This window comes from Vulpes lagopus, chromosome 8, assembly GCF_018345385.1.
Source record: "Vulpes lagopus strain Blue_001 chromosome 8, ASM1834538v1, whole genome shotgun sequence".
Lineage (NCBI taxonomy): Eukaryota > Metazoa > Chordata > Mammalia > Carnivora > Canidae > Vulpes > Vulpes lagopus.
Window position 1 is genome coordinate 15,939,446 of NC_054831.1, and position 17,399 is coordinate 15,956,844.

The 17,399-nt window shown below is 56.4% G+C and overlaps 1 protein-coding gene across 2 annotated transcripts in view; it reads right to left on the reverse strand.

Annotated features, from left to right (window-relative positions):
• Positions 1 to 16,992, reverse strand: part of GFRA2 (GDNF family receptor alpha 2) — an 85,129-nt gene extending 68,137 nt beyond the window's left edge. Inside the window, exons 1-3 of one of the 2 annotated variants that reach the window (XM_041764887.1) lie at positions 16,256 to 16,992; positions 10,809 to 11,123; positions 4,885 to 4,968 (exon numbers count right to left, since the gene is read on the reverse strand). In XM_041764887.1, the coding sequence (XP_041620821.1) occupies positions 4,885 to 4,968; positions 10,809 to 11,123; positions 16,256 to 16,295 (439 nt within the window). In that variant the 5' untranslated portion in view covers positions 16,296 to 16,992. Of the gene's footprint in view, positions 1 to 4,884; positions 4,969 to 10,808; positions 11,720 to 16,255 lie in introns of those variants that run through there. The other variant, XM_041764886.1, reaches the window with a different exon arrangement.
• Between the last annotated feature and the right edge of the window lie 407 nt (positions 16,993 to 17,399).

Consider the following 17,399-nt stretch of genomic DNA (forward strand, 5'->3'; position numbering starts at 1 on the left):
CACCAAGGTCAGGGTGGCTCAGCAGGAGTCCCCAGGGTGTACTGTCCCATGAAAATTACCAGTCAGCTCCCACTCCAGCCCCCACCAAGCACCATCGTGGGTAGGAGGCAACCTCGTGTCACCAAAAGCCTTGCAACCATTTCCCAGATGGAAGCTTCCAGACCAGCTCTGCCACAGCCAGTCATCTGCCCTTAGAGAATCCACTCCATACGTTTTAAAGAGCTACATATTTTAGTGCAATGTGCCCCAGCACTGAGTCAAGCATTTGCCTGCAGTAGCTCACTTAGTCCCAACAGAAACTCTAGGCGGCAGGTGTTTCTTGCAGTGCCTTGCTGTAGGAGAGGAAGCCAGGGCTTACAGGCACCTGCCTGAGCAGCCCCGGGGCAGGGTGGAAGTGAGCACTAGATTCCCAGTCCAGTCTGGTCCTGCTCTTGGGGTCTCCGTTTCCTCTTCTGTCCAGAGAAAGCCTGAGCCTAGGTGATCTCCAAGTTCCCTTCCAGCTACAGGAGGGACACGTTTCCATAAATATGCTCCACACCCATGCATCTGGTAAGGCCTGCAGTGGATGCAGAGGCCCCAGAGGCTCCTGTTCTGCGCCAAGAATGCCCAGCCCGGCCAGGCCATCTGCCTGTGGCTTCTCTCTGTCCCTGAGGCATGGCCCCGTGGCTGCGAGGGAACACTGCCTGGGCCACCCGGACCCTTCACCCTCGCATGGATGGCCTCCCTCCATGTGAACTGAGCAGTGGAATCTTCCACAACCTCTCTCCACCTGAACAGTCTCTCCTTTCCCTAACAAGACCTTCTTCTTGCCTGTTCCATCCTCTCCTGCCTCCCCATGTGCGAACAGCTGGGGTTCAGTATTCACGGGGTCACAGACACCTGGGGATGGAGGGGCTCTCAACTTCAGCTCCCCAAACCCCTGTCCCCTACTGAACATCCCTGGTACAGGGAGGACGACTAATTCTGTAACTCTGCCTACGTCCATTCTCAGTGAATTCTCTATAGCAACCCTCCCAGCAGGTATCACACCCCCATGTTGCACACATAGGCACTACAGTTCAAGAAGGCCCAGTGAGGCCCAAGATCACACTCTCCTAAGTGGCCAGGTCAGGATTCAAACCCTAGACGGACTGTCTGCCCGAAGGCCCACACTCTTCTTGTGCACTAGGCTGCCTCCCTAACCACCCCGCTTCATGCTTGCAAGGGCAGCTGAATTGCTGCAAGCAGGAAAAACCTCATTTCTCCATGAGCACTCCCATCTCCCTGGATGCCTCTCCCATCACTGCTGCCATGGTTCAGGGCTGAGCCAGATTGCTCTCCTCCTGGCCTTGAACTCAGGGCTAATAGGACACCAGTAATCCCAGACCCAGTTACTGATCCTAGGGCCTATGCAGAGAGAAGGACAGGCTTACCCTTCCCCCAGGGCCTCTGGCATCAGAATGCTAGAGAGATTCTGGCAGCTTTTTTTGCCAATAGAATCCCAGTAGGACTTTCTGAGAACCCCAACAGAGAGAGGAGGCCAGAGATAAAGAACAAATGTTCCAGGAGGCTCCAACGACAGGGACCCGAATTCTTAGACAGTAAATGTTAAAGAGACAGTAGGAACTGAGCCCCAAAGATAACAGCACACTCTTCTGAGTCCCTAGGACTGAGTGGGGACAGTAAGGCCTAGAGAAGGGGCAAAAGACCACATAGTCCCCACTCACAGCCTTTCCACACAAAGAGGATAGAGGAGGCAATGCACAGACAACTATGAGTATATGCAAGTGCAGAAGGGCTCCTTACAGTCCTGCAGGGTGGCAGCCTCATCACCCACCCCAGTGCTGATCTTAGGTCACACAAGCCCGGCCTTCCGAGCCAGCAAGCCACAGGTAGGTGATATAGGGGCCCAGATGTTGACCCCACAGGGAAGCCACAGAGGGATGCATGTTCCCCTAAGCTCCAAGACGCTCTGCTTACCCTAGTACACCAAACAATGCTGCTGCTGTCTGTGTGCCTTGATGGGCAAATATTAGGAAGCTCTGTTCTAAGCTTCTGTCTTCCTTCATCAGAAAGGAAGCAAGTCTGTGGCAGAGAATGCAATGGCACTCGGGCCTCCCAGCTCCGAGTTTCTTCTCGGAGCCCCACACTCGCCCGCTTGGCTTCTTGGTGGCCTGGCCAGGGTCCTCCACCCAGCTACGTGCACAAGCTTCCCAGAGAGGGCCACTCATGCACCAACTCTAAGCTGGGCTACTCTGGGTGGAGTGGGGTCAACAGGAGCAATAAGGGGGGAGCTGTCACAGACCTTGAAGCTAGGCCCTCTCTGCGGGGAGCGGCCCTCAGAGCCCAGGGATCCAGGGTCACGTGGGGCCCAGTTTCATCTAGGCAGCAGGTAAAGGAAGCTGATCCAGTGAGCTGAGACCTGATAATTTCCTCACTTGTCAATATCCTTATCCCACAGAGTATCTAGTCCATCACATAAAGATTTTCTGCTAGAAAGATGTTTAGTGGGATTCCAAGAAGCAGACCTCTGACCTTCAACCTTCAAGGAGCAAGCCTAAAATATTTCTTTATTGGAGAGAAATCCAATGGCTCCCACCCCTCCAGCAGTACTCAGCCAGCACTGTGGGAACCAGGTACATTGGGGTGGCAGGGCATCCCCACTATGGTATCACGTGCTGAGAATATTCTTAACCTGCATCTGAGCCCTGAGGCTGTCTCAAATGGAGTAGCCCAAGGTGGAGTTCTACCCAAAACCAACGAGGATCATCTCTGAAGTCTCCATTTCATTCACTACCACCCCCAACCACCACCAGGGCCCAAGGGCAAATCTAGATGGTCACCCTTTGGCCAATGCCTCCTTTCTCACGGGGTTCCAGGATTTCTCCCCCCAGGTACCTACATATCCTCCCACATCAGTCCTTAGATATAGTCCCATATACCCTCAATGGAACCAAGTGAGGAAAAATTGGCTCCTGAGTAGGCCAAAAAAAAAAAAATTAGGTATTCCTTGGCATTTGCTATGGACTAACTATGTTGTGCCCACCAAATTCATATGCTGAAGTCCTAATCTCCGATGTGACTGTATTTGCAGACAGCTTTTAGGAGGTAATTAGGTGAAATGAGGCTGTAAAGGTGAGGAGGTAAGGCCACAGCCAATAGAACCGGTGTCTTTTAAAAAAAAAAAAAAAAAAAAAAAAAGAGCTCAGGATCCCTGGGTGGCGCAGCGGTTTAGTGCCTGCCTTTGGCCCAGGGCGCAATCCTGGAGACCTGGGATCGAATCCCACGTCGGGCTCCCGGTGCATGGAGCCTGCTTCTCCCTCTGCCTGTGTCTCTGCCTCTCTCTCTCTCACTGTGTGCCTATCATAAATAAATTTTAAAAATTAAAAAAAAAGAGCTCTCTCACTCTCTCTCCCTCTCCTGCCCTCTGTGCCACCCCTCACCCCACCGTGTGAGGACACAGGGAGAAGTAGCCATCTGCAAGCCAGGAAAAGAGCTCTCACCAGAAACCAAACCCTCTCAGGCTTTAATCTTCATCTTCCAGCCTCTATGAGATAATAAATTTCTGTTGTTGAAACTCCCCAACATGGAATTTTGCTATGGCTGCCAAAACAGATGAAGATAGTATTTCTCTACAGAGTATTGACTTTTCTCCTTAGGGGGGCAATAACAGGAAAGAAAGTTTGAAAACAGTCTCCTAGGGAATTCTTCATTTGAAAGGGTTTAGGGTCTCACTGGAGAGTCTTTCATTTCACAGTTTTAGAGTGCTGCTTCTCAACTGGTAGCAGTTGTGCCCCCCAAGAGACATTTGGCAATGTCTGGAGACATTTTTGGTCGTCACGACTCAGTGGGTTGCTACTGGCATCCAGTAGGTAGAGGCCAGGGATACTGCTAAACATCTGACGGTATATGGGCCAGCTCTTCCCACAGGACAGAACTACCCGGATCAAAATTTCAACGGTGCTGCTGTTGAGAACCCATGGTTTAGAGCAAAAGAAACTTGAGAAGGCTTCACATACTGCCACAAAACTTCCTAGAAACCTCAAGTCTGGGGCCCTGTACCATAACAGGCCCCCCTGGCCACCTCTGAGCACCAGTGGTGGCTTCAGGAGCAGCTCATCCCCAGGCCCCACAGACCAGTTCCCAAGACTGGAAGGCCCTCCCCAGGGCCTGAGCAGGGGTGGCGGCCCTGGGCCCACGGGTCTCCCAAATGCCAGAGGGAACAAGCCAGGAAGAGAGAACCAACCAACCCATCTGAGTCCTAAACAAGGACCACGGCAAGCAAAGTGAGAGCTCAACACAGTCCTTCTCACTCCCTGTGCAGGCCGGGACATGAGCGGCCTGGCACTCAGAGGCCTCTCAGTGGAGTTCAAGAAGAAGAGCCCTTGGTGGAAGGGGAGTCCCCAAGGGGAACAGAGAGTGGTAATACTACCACCCACAGCCATGGCTATGGGCTCCTGTTGGGGCCCCGTGCTGTGCTGCCCAGCAGCTCTCTGAGCCCTTAACAACCACTGGCTCATTTTAGACCTCATGACAATCCCACTGCACAACTGAGGACACCAAGGCATAGAAAAGTAGAACAACGTGATCAAAGTAGAACTCCAAAGTGAAAGAGCTGAAAACTGGAAAGGAGGACCCACAGGGCAAGATCAGTGACAAAACAGGAGAGTGACAGCAGGTTTCAGACTCAAGACCTACTGCATGGTAGGCACATTCTAGTCAATTCCCAGAATTGCTCCACTCCACACACAACCTCGGGGTAGGGTGGGGTATTACGGGTTTCTTCTTTTACAGATGAAGACCTGAAACTCAGAAACATCAAGGGGCTTGCTGGTGGAAGGCAGAGCCAACTGAGGGCCAGGGCGCCTAGGAGGACTGCGGAGCCCCTAGTGCAACTCCACTTACCTGAGAAGATTGAAGCAAGCCTGAAGATGTCCGAGAGGCGGGAGGTCACCGGCTCATAGGGTGAGGCTTCGTAAAACTCCTCACCTGGAAGAGAGAACCGGCGTCAGGCACAGGCTCACCCTCCCTATGGTGCTAGACCAGAGCAAGCCACCATGGAAATACTGACAATTTCATACAGGTGAGTTCTTTCTCTAGCAGTCTTCCACAGCAGCTCAGTACTGCTAACATATCCCTCTCTTGACCTCCCTGCATGTCTAGCCCTCTTCTAAGCACCTCCAAATGCTTCTGGAAAGAAAGCACCAGGGAGGTGGACAGCCTGCAGAAGGCCAGGTTATAAATCACAGGATTCGAAGCCAAAGGCGCTCTGAGGTCATTTGGTACAACTTCCCCACTTCACAAGAGAGGACTCTCGGGTGGCCCAGAGAGGTAAAGCCACCTGACTGAAATCACACAGCTACTCACGGCTGAGCTAGACCAGACTCTGGTCCGTTGGCCCTCACACCAGCATTCTCTCCCATCACACTGGGTTGGCTCTGCTCAGGCCCACCCAAGGGCATAGAACTTCCTCTTTGCTTCCCATCATGTCATCAGAAGAGTCTGATTGGAGGGGCCGAAAGTCTGCTGAGTGGAGGCCTGACCCCCAGCTTGTCTGACTGATCCCCACCTCTGCACTCCCTGCCTGGCCTCCCCACCACCTGCTGCTTCTCAGACCTCTCCTGAAGGCTTCGGGATGCATCAGAGGCTTGGTGAATGGAAAAGCAAGCGAGTGACAGGAGATAAATGGCACAGGCATGCCCTGGAGACCCACCACCTCCTCATCAGGACTCCCGCCCCTTCCGCCAACACCTCAGCAGGAGAGGAAATATCCTCTTGAGACGTTACTGTGAGGAGAAATCAATGAATAATCACTCAGACTGTGTGTGTGTGCACGTTGAAGGGGCGGGGGAGACAAGTGATGACCCACAGTCTCACACGCTGATTTCCTATCCACCCAGGTCCAGCACCTAAAGAAGCGCACATGTGTGGTGGCATCCAGGGGGCCCACCTGCAGGAAGGTGCCAGCCATCTGGAAGAGGGGACTTGGAATCTGCCCATAAGGGGCTCAGGTCACCCAGAGGCCCGCACTCAAGGTTTATCCAGCCCTCTGCTGGTTCTCAGAGCAAAGCACCTGTCTGCTAGGTATAGCCCAAAACGACACAGACCCCTAGATGTTCATTCTCCCCCTGGAGAAATGGCCCCCACCCTTTACTTCACCTCATAGGAATGAGCACCCCTCATGCCCTACAACACCCAGCACACTGAATGAACTATGCACAGTGGGTGCCCCGTCATACCCACTGACTGCCATCCAAATGGTACGTATCCTTTCAGGCCACTCTCCAATCCTACCTTCCCCGGGACTATCCAGGCCTGTGCCATCTCAGTGTCCTCCATTCTACCCACAGGCACTGGACAAACTCTGGGTGGTGGGGTGACCAGCCACCGCTATCTGTTGGGGCCAAATAATACAAGAGCTTAGGAAATATTTTTGTAATAAAAATGATGTTATACCAAGCCCTCTAAGTGCAGGCACCACTGAAAGTGCTTTAAGTGTACGAACTCACTTAATCCTCTTAATTTCTCTATGAGGCGCTATTCCTCTCCCTGTTTTATTGATAAAGAGCTGGCCTGAGGTGGTACAGAGATGTTAAGTAACTGGCCCAAGGTCACACAGCTGGTAAATGGCACGGCCAGGTTTCAAACCCCGGCAGTTGGCTTCCAAGTCCAAGTACTTAACCATCACGTATACGGTCTCCAAAATTAAAATTAAAATTTTTGTTACTGAACCAAACTTCGAAACAAGTATTGCTGCTGTTGAACTTCCCACAGGGGCAGTCTTGTGCTAGCTGGACCTCTCCCCCAGGCCAGGGCCTGTCCTTCTCTCTTGCATTTGGCAGAGCTAGGCACTGGGTGCCCATCAGCTAGTATGACCAACTAGGGGGCTGACTGTAGTATGATCTGGGGGGGAAGCAGCCTCTTCCAGGATGGGATGGGAGAAAGGCCCACCTTATTTAAGTTAACTCACGCTGTCTGCTGCTGTGGCTGAGAAGGCCACAGCGCAGTACACACCTGTGGGAAATCAAGACACCTGGCCACCAGGCATCCTGGCAACCACACAACCAGACGGAACAAAATCTAGGATATCAGATCCCTAGGCCATGACCTGTGGGAGAGGCCTTTGCTCTTCACATCTATAGTATGAGAACGACCTGAACTTCAGTGCCACCTTTGGAGAAGGCAAGAAGCCTGGTCTCCGGTGCCCTGCGCAGCTGTCAGTGACAGCGCCACCATGTAAATACTGGTGGTTTTGGTATGGCGACAGAAAGAAAAGCTGAGCCCCAGACCACAGGCTCTCCCTAGAGCAGCTGGAAAGGGGTCTGGGTAAGGAGTCAGGGACCCTGGTCCCACCAACCCTTCTCTGGCACCTTAGCTTCCCCCATCAAAGTGGGACAGAAAAATCTCTAGGTCCTTTGCAGTTGGGACTGTCTAGGAACTCAGCAAAGGCCACATTCCTGCCACCCCAGCTCTGTCCACAGCTGAGGTCCTCAGCCTCTACACAGCTCAGCCTCAGGTGGAGGGGGAAGGTAGGGCCAAGCCTCCAGGGGAATCACCCCCACCAGCAGGGGCCGGCAGGGGCCAAGGAGAAGCCACAATCAAAGTCCAAACCCACACAGATCTCTCCTCTCCACAGTCACAGTCCCCCCACCCCTCCCCAGGCCCAAGCCAGGTTATTAAGTGTTATTAAGGAATAGGGAGGAAGTGCTTACAGCGTCCCCCAGGGAGACCACTCATCCCACACGGTGAATAATTAACTCTCAGGTGGATCCTGTCACTCAGAGGAACATTACCTGCTGTTAAAAGGCCTCTCAGCTTCCCCTGGCCAGCCCTGGCAAAAACTACCTCCAGCTCTCAAGAGCCAGGAATGGGGGTGGGTGGATTCCGAGGAAGGACCGGGTGGGGGGGGACACTCCTCTAGTACTGGCCCAGGGAAGGGCTCTCCCAGCCTGTAGGCAGGCCAGCCCAGGGCGGGGAGCTGAATCAGTGCTCTCACCCTCCGGAAGAAGGCACACACAGTCGGGCCTTCACAGACGTTTGCCAGGTAAGAGAACCCGCAAGCCAGCTCAGGCCTCTCCAGTCCGGCCTTGAAGGCCACAGCGCAGTACGCACCCTAAGGCCCACTACGCATACCATCACCATCCAAACGCCTCACTGCCTGGCTCCGACCAGCAAGGTCCTCGGCCTCTGACGCCGTGATGCCAGAGGGAGCCACTCGGGTGACAGGGTGCTCAGGTGGCCCACCCGGCCCTTCTAGGTGGCAGTTCTGTCCCCCCGGCCTGTGTGTCCTGCAGCCCTCAGCAAGCCCACTCCAAAGCAATGCCCCACCTCCCCCGGGTTGAACCTGAAGGCCTTGGGAAAGAAAATAAGAATCTAAGGACCCTGTCCCACCAACCCTCCTCCTGCACGTGAGCTTCCCTCCCACAGTGGGGGGGGTGGTGCTCAGGGGCCTCGGTTTTCATGCACGGGGGAGGGTTTTCATGCACGGGAGAGGCCTCCTCCCCGTGAGGCCTGCTCCTCACCCAGCAGAGAATAAAGGACACGCACTTTGTGGCACCGTGTCCCTCTCTTTGCTCACTTCCGCTGCCAGGACTCGAGGTTGCTAGGAACGGGAGACTGATTCAGAGGAATTACTTTGCTATTAACGGTGGTGACACTGTTCATAATTACATGCCAGCTTTGCTCCCGTATTCAGGGCATATTGGAACCATCTTGGTCAGAAAACCCTCCTTCCCTGAGCCCCCCCACCGGGTCCCGGTGTCCCCCTTCCCCCCAGCATCCTGAGGCCCTGCTGCTCCTCCATGTCAGCTAACCAAGGGCCCGGTGCCAGCGCGCACTTCCATCCCACTACCCACCTGCCTTCAAGTTCAAGCTGCCTGACCCTCTCACATCTTAAAAAAAAAAAAAAGTCATCCTTTGTTCTCTCCTCCTCTTCACACTAAAATTCTAGCCATTGTCCACAGTCACCCTTCCCAGCTCCCCAGTTCTCATTCCCTCCCCAAAGCAGGCCTCTCCCCCAGCACCCCTGCAGAGCTCACCACGAGGGCACAGGGACACGCTGCCCACCCTCTCCTGCTCCCCAGATGGACTGGGGACTGCTGACCCTCCTTCCTTCCTGGTTTCCTGCTGTCCCTCCACCTCTCTCCCAGCACCTCCCCCTCCACACACCTTTGCAGGTCCCCCTCCCCCACCCACCCATCTTTAAATGTCAGTCATCCCCAGGGGCTCTGTCCCTGCCCTCCTCTCAGTGTAGTCTCCCAGCACACTTGGCCCCCATGACACGGACAGGCTGATGGCAGCTCCTAAATCCCTATGTCCCATGTTCCTTCTCCACCTGGGCTCCAGCCCCATGCCCCGCTGTATGAGGGGCATGGCCAACGAGAACCACATGCCCCAAAATAAAGGCAGTATCTCCCCGCCCTCCCGTGATACAAAACCTTCTCTGCTTCTTGTGAACCAGCCGCATGGCCTACCCAGTTGCCCAAAACAGCAAACTGCCCTCCTTGACATCTCTTTCTTCACCAAGACCTGTTGATTCTACTTCCTGAGAGCCCCCCTCATTCCTGCCACTGTCCTCAGCCAGCCACCACTACTCCTGGCCTGTACTACAGCTGCAGCCTCCAATCTACGCTCCTCACTGGAACCACGTAAACACCACCCTGAAGCAGAGATCACAAAGACTCCCCTTGCAGGGCTCCCTACTGCACCCCAGGTCCTGCCCCCCTTCATCCCCCACTCACTTGACTACACTGGGTTACTGCTAGGTCTGCAAGTGAGTTTGACTCCCTCTTGTGGGCCTTTGCCCAACCTCCCCCTCCACCTCCCACACTCTTCCCATCTCCCTCCTGGTGTAACTGTAGCTCACTCCTTAGTCTCAGCTTAGAGGCTGCCTCCTCCAGGAAGGCTCTTCAGATTTTCTAAGAAGTTGCCTTGGGGCTACCATAGCACCAGTGCTTTCCAACAGCACTCATGTCGCCAAACGACAACAGCCCCTCATTTATCTGTATTGCCCCTCCAACTAGGAGCTCCATGAAGGCAGAGGCTACCCCAGCTTGTTCTCTCAAGTGTTCCCACAATGCCTAGCAGATGATAACCACTCAATAAATCATCATTGAATCAATAAATGAACATCCTACCGAAGTGGCCAATCCTCCTGCACTGTTTGCAAATCCTCCCTCTGAAGTATGAAGGGGGAGGATACAGGGGAGTGGGGTGTTAGCGGAGGGGGCGGTTACAGGTTCCACCCTGGGACCTGAAGGGGCCTGCTGCCCACACACATCTCTGAGCTCTGTAGAAGGTACCTAGGGCAGCCCTGGGGTCAGGAAGCCACCTGAGAGCAGGCCTCGTGGCAATAGGAAGAGCAGAAATGGGCCTGGCTCAGCTCAGAGCCCAGGCCTTTAGAGAGTGGTGGGGGCTGGTTTGCTTCCACAGCCCTGCGTGCACATGACCCACACCAGCTGCCTGGGTACTCCTACCTCCCCTTCTCTCTTACCACTTCACAAGTCCATCCATCCATCCACCCATCCTCTCTCGGACCCCTACTCCCCTCCTTTCTCCATCTTTGTTCTCCTTCTCCCCTCACCAGCCCTCTCTCCTCCCCAGCTATTACGCAGCCTCCTCCTTCACCTCCCTTGGCCACCTCTGACACCTGCCCTCCCAGGTGGGCCAACTACTTCCTCTGTGTTCTCGGCTCTGCTGGCAGGGAGCAGTGGAGAGCTGGCCAGTTCATTCCATTACCAAGTCTGCCCCAGGACCTAGGTCCCCACGCACCACTCCCCCGTCCTCCCCGCAACCCCACCGCATCCCCCTGGAGGCCCAGCAGGGCTTACCCTCAGTCAGCCCCAGGTGGATGCTCCAGTAGATCTGCAAGCACTGCAGCTCCTTCTTCATGCCCCGCTTGCAGCGACAGTCATACAGCGGGCTCTCCTGCAGGACCTCCAGGGCCGCCTGGCACTCCTTGTTGGCCAGCATGGTGTTGCGGTCCCGGCCGGCCAGGCACTGCCGCAGGGTGCGGTAGCGGGAGCTGCAGTTGGATTCCGCCGCACACAGCTCATTGGCCCGGACACAGTCCACCGGGGGGCGCCAGCCGTGGAGCTCGGGGCCCTGCAGGGAGGAAGGGCTGGCCAAAGAGCGGAGGGTCTCGTCTGGGTGGTGGGGAGGGAAGACAAGCATGAATGAGGGCCGCCAGGACCTCCGATCCAAGCTGCAGGCCTGGGGCTTGGGCCCTGCTGGGAACTCCACACCCATTCCACTCCAAAGCACACCAAGGCGACTCAGTGCTGCCTTCCCCACGGCGCAGCGGAGCGAGCAGAGGAAGAGCTATGAAAGGATCCCAAGGCATCAATGGCCCTCCTCAAACCCAAAGGAGAACCGGAGCTGTCCCTGTGCCCGGCTCGACCAGCTTCTCTTCGGATTCCACGCCGGCACCCCTCAGCCCCGGGCCCAGGGGCGGAGCACAGCAAAGCAGACCCTTGTGCAAGAGCACAGAGGGTCAAAATACCCCGAGGCCAGAGAAGAAAGCCACAGCCTCAACCAAGAGCTGGGGGCCTCAGGGCCTACCGGGGTGCAGAGGGGGACTCTGGCTTTCCTGCTGCCCAAACCTCCATCAACCTCAGGTCCAGCCAGAGGTCCAAGCCAACATGCTGGGTTCAACTGGGAAAACGGCCGAGAATAATTTTACTTTCCTAGTCTGTTAGGACCTTAGAGGACCACAGCATCCAGCCCCCCATTCTACCCTGGGGAAACTGAGACCGAAAGAAGGAAGATGACAACTCAAGGTCACACACAGGCTGCAAGGGCCTCTCAGACCCCTGGCCTGTCCATCCTGAGTTCTCAGACTATGAGGAGACCCCGAGAGACAAGCCTGACCATGGCCTGAGGCACGTCCAGAAGTCACCCCTTTGCAGCCCAGCCCTCTACACCTTCCAGTCCAACTGCACCTGGTAGACACCTGAAAACGTGCCTTCTGTAGCCAAGTCCTACCCCAGCCCTGCCTAAAGGAAAAGTGCTGCAGGCAAGCCTGACGAGCAACTAGATTTCCTCAGTGTGTGTCCACATGGGCCTTTCCCGTATCTCTCTCTCTCTCTCTCTCTCTCTCTCTCTCCCCCTAGCACCTCCTACTTCTCTCTTTCTTACCTCTTCTCTCCACCCTTCTCTAAAACCATCTCCCCCAGCCTCTCCTTTTTTTTCTTCTTCTTTCCAAAAGCCAGATAATAAGCCAATTGCAAAGCAGAAAGAGCTTCCGTCCTCGGACTCTGGCCTTGCACATGGAGCCTCACCTCTCCAAAAGTGAACAAACGGGATTTGGGCCACCCTTTTTACCCACCACCCTCAGAGCATCTAAACCCACAGTCCTCTCTGAAGGAAGGGGCTCAGGGGGGACAAAGAGTCCAAAGTGAAGGGTAGGGAGGGGCTCACTTGGTCCCATCAAAATCAAGCTCCCAAAATGGTTTCCTCTGGACACAGGCATCTCCTTAGTCTCCCTGTCCACTCCAGATCCTGCCCGAGAAAAAGCCCTTCCATAGGCCAGAGCCAAGACTGCCTTTTCCAAGACCCAGGAGTGACCTGGGCTGGGAGGCTCCGTCCATTCCATTCAGCCCAAGGCACAGTGAGATCCTAGGCCAGAAGTCCTCTCCCCAGAATCCCACAGAATCCACCCTCCCCACCCCACCCCACCCCCCATCCCTACCCAGAAAGGCCACTTCTCAATCCTTCCCCCCAGGCCCAGCTCAGGGGGGGAGCTACCGTAGGGAGACAGCGACACCTAGAGGCAGAGCCCTGCAACGCGAGCCTGTCACTCCAGATAGCTGCCAAGGGGAAGGATTCCACCACCGTTGGAGAAAGGAGACCTGCCCCACAAGAAGAGGAAGTGGAAGAGCAAGGGGTAAGCCAGGAGTGGAATAGGCCTAAGGACTGGAGCAAAAGATATTCCTTCTCCCATGGGGCATACCTCTGCCTCGGGACTGGAAGAGCTGAGGGCTGTGGGCAGGCCCGAGAAGAATCTGGCATGGGGTGTGGGCACCAACGGTGGGGCATCTGCCTGGGCACCAGCTGGAGAGGTGTCCTCCGTCCGAGCCGAGGCAGCAGCTTTATTTCCTGGCTTCAGCAAATTCCTAGGTCCCTGAGCAGGACTCAGGGCATCTGGGCCACCCAGGAGCAGCTGAGCTGACCCAGCCTCACTTGCACCTGCTGCCCCCACCGAGCCAGCCAGCCTGCCTGCCTGCTAGAACCTCAAGAAGGACCCAGCCCTGGGGCTTCCAGACTTTCCCCCAGCGTCCCTGCAGCTTCCTCCCTTCCCACCTTGACTGTGCCTGAGACGGCACCATCAGAGACAGATCCAGAAAGCAGCACCGTGGGCAGGTGGAAAGGTCAGCACATCAGCCTATGGCACTGGGGCGATAGGGTACTTACCCAGCCTGCCCTACAGGTGGGGTCCTCCTCACAGAGCCCTGGGCTCCTGTGCCCAAAGCAAGAGCTTCCCTGATCCTGCCAGCCAGCATATGTGACCAGGGCAGGAAGACACTGCAGAGAGCCAGTGTATCCTCTCACCAAACTCCCCTGGCTGCACCCATCCCTGGCTCTTCTGCTTGGCGTCACGACCCTCAGAACCAATCACGCCCGGCCAGAGACAGAAACAGCTACTGGGAGCTGTTCTAAATTCTAAAAGAGTAAAGGTCAGCAGGTATCCTGCTGCCTCCCAGTTCTAAATCAGGCGAAAACTCAGATCCATCCAAAAAAAGACATGTGGAACAGTTTCTAGAGACAAGGGGGACTAGGAGACTGCACAAACGTCCCCACAAGAGTGAGGATGCACACTAGGACACCAGTGGGCAGCAGGCCTCTGACCAGGCCCGCCCTCCCACTTACTTTCCCCATCTCATCTTGTTCTCTTCCTGGGTATGTCAACCCTGCAGGTCAGGAGGCCTGGGCCAGAAAGGCCACCTGCTTTCCAGAGTTCACTCAGGTGAGGGGAAGAGCACACAGAAGACCCATGCTCCTGGCCACACACTTCACCGTGCCCCCTACATACACACACACACACACACTGCAACTGCTACCCAATCTCCAGCCCCACAAAATCCCCCCAAGCAGAATCTCCAACCAACTCCCAGCTGTGGGCTCTGTGCCAGGAAAGTGGTTCCGAGGCGGAAGTTCCCTTCATACCAACCCATCCCTTCCTCCTTGGTTAGCTGACCTAGAGTCTCCTAATATCCAGTGGTCACTCAGTTAAGCCTTCCCCCAGCTTTGGAAAGGGGCATCTCAAGGGAAGCAAACTGAAGGGCTTTCGGCCAAAAGACTGCTGACACCCTGCTCTTACTCCTCTCACCTTGGCCCCCAGGGTCTCAGACACTGTGTGCATCACACACACACACACACACACACACACACAGACACTCTGTGTGAATGAAGTCCACTCCGCATCTCAGCTGAGAAAAGCCTGCCTGCAACATGGGGTTCCAGGCCTAGCCAGTACCAAAGGGCCCATACCGCACTTCTCCACCTTAGGACATCAGAAAGCACCTCTGGGGTACATACACAGCTCAGCAGCAGGCAAGAGGGCTGCTTTTCCTGAAATACAATTTTCTTTTCTTCTTGGCCCCAGAAAGCTGGGTTTTCAAACCAGCAGTGAGAGAAAAGGTCAGGTTTAGAACAATCCCTCCAGAATGAGAGTCCACTTGCAGTAGGTTGCCAGGAAGAGCTGCAGGCTCCTAGTGGGCCCGGAGCACCTACCCAGCTTCCTTCCTTCCACAGCCCCTCCCACCCCGGAGAGAAGCTGCCTCTGGCTTAGCCGGGGCAGCACCTGTGAAGGCCACACCCTAGGGCAGGGCACCCCCCCCCCCCCCAGAACTGGCGCTTCTGGGAGAGGGCAGAGGCTAGGGGTAGACATAGGGTCCAGCGCCCAACCAGGATTGACTCAAATCCCCTATTCCAGCCAGAAGAGCACTTCATAGCCCACCCACCTCTTCTTTCTGTGATGGACACCTACCCCCTCAGGCCTTTCCTTCTCCCCTCCTCCAGGAGGAAAGGGGTACACTCATGACCCAGAGAGACAGCCTGGCTCACCACAGGCTGACAGCAGGCCAGGGTGGCAGGAACAGCATCCACGGCAGACGTGTGCTCCCTCAACACACTCCTTACCCAGCTCCCTCTCCAGCGCACCTACCAGGGGCAGCAGCCTCACCACCAGGGACTCCAGGTCAGCACAGGGCCTCTAAAACACCTTCTTTCTCACCTCCACTCCCAGAATGCTCTCTATATATACACCCATTTCCCAAGCAGCTGAAATTTCACAGAGCACAAAAGGGGGCCTGGGGCTGGGAATTCTGGGTGGGAAAGAGGCTGCCCTCGGTTCAGGAGCGCCAGGCAGCCCCCCCTCTCGGGCCCTCGGAGGAAGGGGCTTACAGAATGAGCAACGGTCTTTGTTCAGATCCCTTTTTTTTCCATCACTCCTCTCCCTCTTCACCCAAGGAAGAAAACTTTGACCTCCCTCCCGCCTCCTCCCATAAGCTAGGACAGGGGCCCCAGGAGGCCAGAGGTGGTGAAGGATAGGTAGTCAAGGGTTGCTCGCCACCCTCCACTCCTGCCCAAGCCTCTGGCTCGGCAAAGGGTGGGGAGAAACTTGCGAAGTGTTGTCGGGAGTGGGGCCACTGGAAAAGGGTTCGGGGAGCGGGAAGCGGGATGCATTTCCCAGAGGCTGATTGGCAGGTGAGGGGATGGCTGCCGGCGCTGCCCGCACAGATGTCCAAGCAGGAGATCCTGGAGAAACCCACGCCGTCCACCCGGGTCGATCCGGGAGCCGACCAGAAAGATGGGACTGGCACGAATTCTCTCCCCGCGACCCACAGCTTCTCCCCACCCTCTTCCCCTCCAGATCAAGAGTTGGAATTCTTTTTTTAAGTTGCCGCAATTTGAACCCATTATTTTAAGAGACATGAGCGCTATCACTGTGCGTGAGTAAGCGAGTGTGCCTGTGTGCGTGCGTGTGCGCGGCGGGGGTCCGGGCGTTCCAAGTCTCCTTCCCAGGCCCCCCCACCCCCCAGCGGAGCCAGCCAGCCGCGGTTCTGGTCCCCGCGCCCCCAGCCTGGCCGCCCGGGCCCGCTCGCTCCGGCAGCGCCCGGGCCCGGCTCGCTCCGCGGCGCGCTCTCCCCGCCGCTCTCCAGCCCGCGCCCCGCTCGCCCCCCGCGTTCCCGGGCTCTCGCCGGCGCCCCAACGCGCGGCCCCGCACGGCCCCCAGGCTCCGGCGGGCGAGCTGCCCTCCCCGCTCGCAGGTACTCACCTAAAAAGAAGAGGAAGCAGAAGACGTTTGCCAAGATCATGTTAAATAAATCCCACAGTTTTGTGTGTGTGTGTGGTTTTTTTTTTTTTTTTGTCTTTCTCCCTTGGGTAAAAAAATAATAATAACAACAACAACAACAACAATAATAATAGCCAAGCAGTGATAATCAGCCCCAAATCCAATGCGGAGATGCCGGCGAGTCCAGCCCGGTGAAGATCCCGAGTCCTGCGATGCTCGCCTCTGGCTGGAGGGGGTGGAGGGGGGAGGCGGTGGGCTGCCTCTCAACGCCCCCCTTGCCCACTAAAACCAAACGTACACGTATATGAGGGTTTATCTGCTTTACGAGCCGACAGCCTGGTGCTCCCTCTGTCCTCCCCGCCGCCGGTCCGGGAAGGCGCGAGTCCCCGCGGGTCCAATTCCCCTGCGCTTCCCAGGAGCGGACTGGGGAGGTGGGGACGAGGCGATCGGAGAGTGAAGGGCTGCAAGAAAGCAGCGAGGGTGGGGGTCAGAATAAAATGCAAATAGGAGAGAAATCCACCGACGGGCGTGAGCGCCAGGAACAATCCAGTGGGAGCTTCGAGGACGAGAGCCCGGAGTCGCTTCTTTCGCACCAAGACGAAGAAAAGATTCAAAAAAAAAAAAAAAAAATCTTCTCCCGCTAACCCTTGCTCGGCTCACTTTTTTCTACTGGAATTCCAGTGACCGTGTGTCTCTGCGTGCGTGTGTCGTTCCCTCTCCTGTCCCTCCCTCCGCTCTCCCTGCTCTCGCTCCTTGCTCTCGCTCTCTCCAGCTCTCCCTCCCCCTCTCGCTCTCTCCCTGCTCCTCCCTCCGCCCGCCCCCTTCCCCCTTCGCGGCTCCCTCGCCGCGGCTCTCGCGCCCGCGCCCCTCTCCTCCGCCCGGGGCTCGGCGCTCGGGCTCCCAGGCGGCCGGCGGCGCGGGGCGCGGGGCGCGGGGCGCGGGAGCGCGGCGGAGCAGCGACGCTCTGCAGCGGCGGCGGCCACTCGGCGCTGGTGGCGGCGCCGGGAACGCTGGACCAGAGCAGAGCTCCGCCGCCCGCCCTTCCCGGGACTGACCTGCTGCCTCGGCCGCCAACTGACCGGCTCCCCGAGCGCCGGCTCAGACCCACCAAAGCCTCCGCACCCTG